This window comes from Cryptomeria japonica, chromosome 7 (genome assembly GCF_030272615.1).
Source record: "Cryptomeria japonica chromosome 7, Sugi_1.0, whole genome shotgun sequence".
NCBI classification, from domain to species: domain Eukaryota; kingdom Viridiplantae; phylum Streptophyta; class Pinopsida; order Cupressales; family Cupressaceae; genus Cryptomeria; species Cryptomeria japonica.
In genome coordinates, this window is record NC_081411.1 from 613,701,151 (window position 1) to 613,707,798 (window position 6,648).

Here is a 6,648-nt window from a genome sequence, read left to right on the forward strand (position 1 = left end):
CTCATCAATTAATATCACGTTCCCTCTTTAATATGTTGTCAAACTTCTCAAGTTGTTTTATAGCTTAACAAAATAGCATTGAAGTTCCTTGTCCATATTCATGATGACTTTCACAAACTTTTGAACATATCTACAACAATTGTAAGAATGCATGACTTTACAAACTAGACTCAAGTAACTACGCAGCACAATGCAATTTTTGACTTGACTAAATTTGATGATGAAGGATCCTTATGAACAATTGAAAAAACACCTAAAAAACATCTAAAAGGATGAGTTCAACAAACAAATTTTAACTTGATGAGCTCAAAAGTTTGAAATTTGGCATGATCAAATTCAAGGATTATAGAAGACAATATGCATGTGGTTTAAAAGGTTCCCTCATTACGATCTATTATAGCTTGAGCTTCTTTTGAGAAAAGTGCATATATTATCTAAAGGGCTGAGCTTAATTGGTCAAAGCATTAAGGGACATTTAATATGGAATTCTAAGTTGTGACTCTTGGTCTCTCATAAATGACTTTAGTGTGGAGGTGCTTTCTAAATAAGTGAATTTCTAAGTTTGACTCTTGGTCTTCTTTAGGTGGTTTCTAGTGTAGTTTCTCAAAAGGAGTTGTTATTAGTCTCGGTGTGCTCACAAGAGCTTATATCGATCTCATGTTAATGCTCGTATGAATAAAATAGTTGTAAACAATTAGGAATATAATATAAATAAATAAACTACAAATATTAAAGAGTTTTCTTTTGAACATCATTGCCTCCCCATTGTCATTTTCTTCAAAAGGTGTTGATTTAATTTTCATATGGTGGAAGCAAGCCAATATGTTTCTTGGTGCAAATATAATTTCATTTTCAAGGATGAATAAGAAGAGTATGCTCATTTTTCTTTGTATAGTCACTAAAACTATTTTGAGATGGGAAACCGTTTCTATTTCTCCTTTCATTGAGACACTTTTACAAGAGGAAAGATTTAGCAATAAAAATAATAAAACAACAAAGAACATCCAAGGAACAACAAAAAACTTTTAAAGATGTGACATCACAAAAACCTTATAAACAACCAACCCAAAGTTACGATGGTTTATAAATTTTTCCAACAATTTTTGTTTTAGAAAAATTAAAGGATCTTTCTCCTCTGATATTATTTTCCTAGAACAAAAAAAAATCATAAGACCACAAACAAAATCCTCTTCGAGTTGATTTTGGTCTAATAATCTTTTCATTGTTGTAAAAAAGGATATGTACTGAAGGAAGGGATCAATACCAAGATGGGGCGTCATGATAGAGAGAAACAGAGAAGCCTCTGAGACGCCTTAAGGATTGATTGGCATAGTGTTGTGCACCTTCGGGCAGAATGGATAGGTCGTGTGTGCACCTTCAGGAAGAACAAACAGGTTGTGTGCAAAAAGAGAAAACTATGCAAATGACTATCTTGGCTCTTTATCCCACATTGTTGGTGTAGAAAAACTATTAGTTATTTATATAACCCAACATGCAGCTAGTAAGTGAGCAATAGCTCACATGGTTTTGCTGCTCAATTTGGAGCATGCTCGGTGCAAGTTGTATCGACGGGACAGTGTTGTGGAAGTTCATCGAGGAGACACTATGCTTTCAATGTGATTTGATCTCACTCTTTGATGCGAATATGGAAGTGGGTGTCGAGGTGACATGCTCATGTCTCTTCGATCATGGTTTTGACTAAGGCCATTGGTAGGAGGTGTTATCGACAAGAGATATAAACTCCTCTCTTTGATATAATGGTGTCACAACGATATGGTAAGTGACAAGTTGTGTGGAAACCACGAAGTTGATATCAATAAGGCAATGCATTTCGATGAGACTTGTCTTAAGTCGCATCGATCTTGTAATGTCTCTTTGATATGTTGCAAAATTATATGGATTTGAAGTGTTGACTATATCGATCAGACATGATATCCTCAAAGAGAGACCTTTCCATGTCTCTCTAATATTGTTTTTGAGCTCAATTCGAAAGCTAAGAGAAATGTGAAGGAGAGTGTCGACAAGAGACTTTCAAGTCTCTCTGATATGACATACAGAAGAAGATCTAGGGAGATTGAAAAAGTTGTAATGTGATGTGGCGTGTGCAACTGCCACGGTGGTAAGAATGACAAATATTTTTAGTAAAATTGTGTTGATCAATGGTCTAAATTTAAGGGATCTAGAGGAACTTGTTTTGGTGCAATAATAGAGCATTCTGGGAACTTGCACAAGTCAATTTAGACAACTATCTATTGAATGCAATTGGATGGCCTGTGATGAGTTACAAAATGAGATGGATTCTATATGTTGTGATGGTAAGAACATAGTGCAAACCGACTGAATGGACGATCCTAATGTAGCATAGAAAAATGTACAAATCATGTTGCATGATTACGATGTAAATGATGTCTTGTATGACCAACTTTTTGGAGGTGAATATAGAGCATAAAAATAGAATGTAAATCGATACAAAGGTTGATGTTGTTTCATTGAGAAGAAAGATCTAGAAGTTGTAAAGAAGTTGATAAGAGTGTGAGCAAATATTGTTTTATCAATCTAAACAACAAAGAAGGGAGAGTTGTAGAGCTGAAAGGGTGTGAACCAAATTTCTAAAGAGACGGAGAAGAACCATAGAGGTTCATTTTAATCCATGTTTTTGGCATTAATTGTATTGCATCAAGATTGTAGTCATGTATGTTGTAAAGGGATTGGTGTCCCAAAATTCTGAGTAAGTTATTGTAAGGGGGTTGGTGCTCCTTTGGATTGGTGTCCATAAAGTGTGGGGGATTGGTGTCTCCTAAAGGTTGGTGCCTTCAAATTAATTGTAATTAGTTGATACAGTTGTGAGGTTGGATTTGGATAGTAGCTCCAAGCAGCATTTTCCACCGTGGTTTTTCCCATCTTGGGTTTTCCATGTATATCTTGCATTATATAGTTAATTACTTGTGAGTGTTGAAAAGTGTCTTTATAATTGTTAAAGTGATACATTGATTCAAACTTCCCCTGCCCCCCCCTTCTTAGTGTATTTGTGTGTTCAACAATTGGTATCAGACTTAGTATAGGCTTAACTACTCAAGGTAGATCTTGTTCTTGAACAAATGGTTGGTAATGAAGGAGCTTCATCTAACAAGGCACCATTGTTCAATGGTATAGACTATGTTTTCTAGAAGATCATAATGGAATCCTACATTTCTTCTCTTGGATTTGATATTTGGCAATCAATTGTGATTGGGTATACACCTCCTACCAATTCTCCATATACTCCAGATGAGAAGAAGAAATATGAGAGCAATGCAAAAGCAAAGAATGGCATATTGTGTGGACAATCAAACTCAGAATTTGTCAAGGTAATACAATGTAAAACTGCAAAGGATATTTGGGATAAACTTCATAGTATCTATGAAGGTGATGACATAGTTAAGCAAGCAAAATTGCATACTTTTAAAGCTTGGTTTGAGGGATTGAAGATGAAGGAAGAAGAACAAATTGCGGAATATTTGCTCATAGTGGATGAAGTTGTCAATGCTATCAAAGAACTCAGTGAAGAGATTAAGGATGTTGTGATCATGAAGAAGGTGTTAAGATCTCTACCCTCCAAGTATGACTCAAAACTCTTTGATATTGAAGAATATAAGGACCTAGATAAAATTTCTATGGATGAATTGTTTGGATCTCTTTTTGCATATGAAATGAGAATAGGAAAAGGTGATGCATCAAAGAGAGAAGTTGCATTTTAAGGCTATTGAGGTGGAAGATTCAAAGATTGACCATGAAGAGGCCAACTTTGTAAGGAGATTAAGAAGAGGATCGGGTAAGTGCAAAGGAAAACTACCATTCAAATGTTTTGAATGTGGCAAAATAGGACATTATGCATCCCAATGTAGAAACAAAAAGGACAACGAAAATGAATCAAAAATTCCTTAGTATAAAAAAGGAAGGAACCAAAAGAGTCTGTATTCCAAAGAAGATGGTGGTACCTCAGATGTTGAAAGTGATGTTGAAGATGTCACAGAACTTGGAAGCGAAGATTATTTATTCATGGCAATTGTTGTGATTGAGACTGAAAAGAATGATAATGAATCAATTAGATCTGGTGAAGAAGAAGTTGAGGTCAATTTGGAAGGAGAGCTCATTTTTGCTTTGAATGAACTAGACCATGAAAGAGAGAAGAATCATAAATACAAAAGGAATATTGAGGAATCTGAAGCACTAGTCATCAATCTCATAACTAAAATTGAAGAATCGAAGAAGATAGAGGATGCTTTGATAGAAAAATTGCAGGACAAAGAAAAGGAACGTGAGCTACTTGAGGTTGGGATTTTATGTCTAAGGAAGTATGATAAATGCATTGAAGCCTTGGATAACATGTTGAGTAAACAATGAAAATCTAATATCTCGACTGGGCTAGGATGTGAGAAGGGATGATGTTCTAACAACACTGTGACAGATAAGAAGAAATACAAAGACAAAATCATTGATGTCTTTGTAAAGTTTGAAGAGAAGACCCAATCTATTGTCGAAAAGGAGGATGTGATAGCTGACAAAAAATCTGAAAAATAAAGATACGGAGGGATTCACTAATGTTATTAGTAAGAAAGGAAGATTCAAAAGATCACCTCCTACCAGGCAACAACAAGCAATCAAGTAATCATTCTTTTCTTGGTTATTGCTTCTCTTGTAATAAGTTTGATCATAAGATCATAGATTGTAGGTTCAACATGAGGAGAACCACTTTCATAAGTCAAAATCAATATAGTGTGTTATAAATGTAACAACTTTGGTCATATAGCAAAAGTTTGTAGAAGTGGTGTAAAGTCTCCCAAACAAGATAAGAAAATAAATACTCATGAAAAGGAAGAAAATAGGAGTAGATCTGAAATAGATCAGAAGAAAGAAACTAAAAGAGAATGGAATGTGAAGAAGGAAGAGCAGAATGTAGAGAAGTCTCTTCTTGTCCAAGCAGTGTTTCATGCACAAGATGAGAATGGTACTTGGTATGTTGACAGCGGTTGTTCAAATCATATGACTGGTGACAAGAGTAAATTTCTCTCCTTAAAAGAGATGTGCAAAGGAAGAGTAAGATTTGGATCAAATGACATTGTTGCCATAGTTGGAAAAGGTTCAATCAGTTTTGATAATGGGAGAACAAAAACGCAAAATGTCTTCTATGTTGAAGGGTTGGGACACAATTTGCTTAGTGTTAGTCAGATGTGCTATAATGGATACAATGTGGTATTTCACACTTGAAAGGATGTGATATCAAAAAAGATGGAAGAGTAATTGCTAATACACATAGAACAAATGAAAATTTGCACATACTTAATAAGCTCAAGGAAAAGAATGGATCCAAATGTCTCATGAGTCAAAAGGATGAAAGCTAGTTGTGGCATAAAAGGTTGGGACATATGAATTTTGGCAGTCTAGTCAAAATAAGCTCAAAGAAGGCTATAAGAGGTATGCCTGCTATCACAAAGTCATCAAACATTGTATGTAAACATTGTCAAATTGGCAAGTAAACAAAGGTGAAAATTAAGACTAAAGAGCATTCAACTACAAGATCGCTTGAGCTGATACATACCGATTTGTGTGGACCCATGAGAACAAAAGTTTGGAATGGTGAAAGATATTTCATGTTATTCATAGATGACTTCACTAGAATGACTTGGGTGTGCTTCTTGAAATAAAAATCAAAAGCATTTGAGAAATTCAAAACTTTTAGGTCTATGAAAGAAAATTGGATGAACCTACGATTGAAATGTTTAAGGCCTGACACAGGTGGAGAATTCACATCAGATGAATTTGAATATTATTGTGAAAAATATAGTATGAAAAGATAAATTTTCTACAGCTAAAACATCGAAACAAAATGGTGTGGTTGAGAGGAAAAATAGGACAGTGCGAGAAATGGCAAGAACCTTGTTGAATGAGTCAAAATTGTTGGCATTGAATTGTCATTGATGTCAACAGGTATTGCAGGCTACCGATAAAGGTATCTCACCCGATATAAAGAAGATTGAACCGGTATAAGGAAGATTAACATGAAAGCTTGGCAACCGGTAGGGTGGAAGACAAGTAGGTATTGAGACTATCAATGACCTCACTGGTATGAGGTGAGATGCATGTGTGTGTTAGTATGTTGAGTGATAACTGGTAGAGCATAGATCGGTTTGGAGGTTGGTTGCCTGTTTATGATGAAGAGGCAAAATGTTAAAATGATCACAAATCACTGGAGGTGAAGATGTGCTACTGGTGTAGTGTGCACTATTGATTACCAGAAGGAGGTTTCACTAGTAAGGGCTTGTGTTGGTATGAGTTTGTTGAATATTCAAGTGTAAACCGACCATGTGTCAATGAGCTAAGTATATGACCAACATGATGCCATGTGGAGCTGAGGTGGCAAGCATGCAAAGGTTGGTGAAGTATCCATCGACATGGTTGTTGGAACAGTTAGTTGACATTAATGAAACAGCCACAAATCACAGAATGGTAACAGATTGGTGCGGCTCGAGGAAGAATCACAGAGAAAGATCAGGAAGTAGTTGGCACTTGGATCGAAGCAAAGAAATCCAATTGCAAGAGGACCTTGAGAAGGAAACAACAAAGCTATAAATGAGTCGGCAGATTTCAAGGCCGAAAATCATGGTCAAG

At 35.6% G+C, this 6,648-nt stretch overlaps 1 protein-coding gene across 1 annotated transcript; it reads left to right on the forward strand.

The window, feature by feature from the left end:
- Positions 1–3,176: 3,176 nt before the first annotated feature.
- On the forward strand, positions 3,177–4,383 carry LOC131856870 (uncharacterized). Its single transcript, XM_059208821.1, has 2 exons — positions 3,177–3,705; positions 3,935–4,383. Exons 1-2 carry the CDS (start codon positions 3,177–3,179, stop codon positions 4,381–4,383), a joined length of 978 nt encoding a protein of 325 aa, XP_059064804.1.
- The last annotated feature ends 2,265 nt before the right edge of the window (positions 4,384–6,648 follow it).

What these genes read in the sequence shown, in the direction of transcription:
- LOC131856870 (XM_059208821.1), top strand. Translation starts at nt 3,177, where the DNA reads ATGGAATCCTACATTTCTTCTCTTGGATTTGATATTTGGCAATCAATT. An exon ending in TGAAATGAGAATAGGAAAAG is followed by an intron (nt 3,706 to 3,934) that starts GTGATGCATCAA and finishes AGTATAAAAAAG; the next exon opens with GAAGGAACCAAAAGAGTCTG.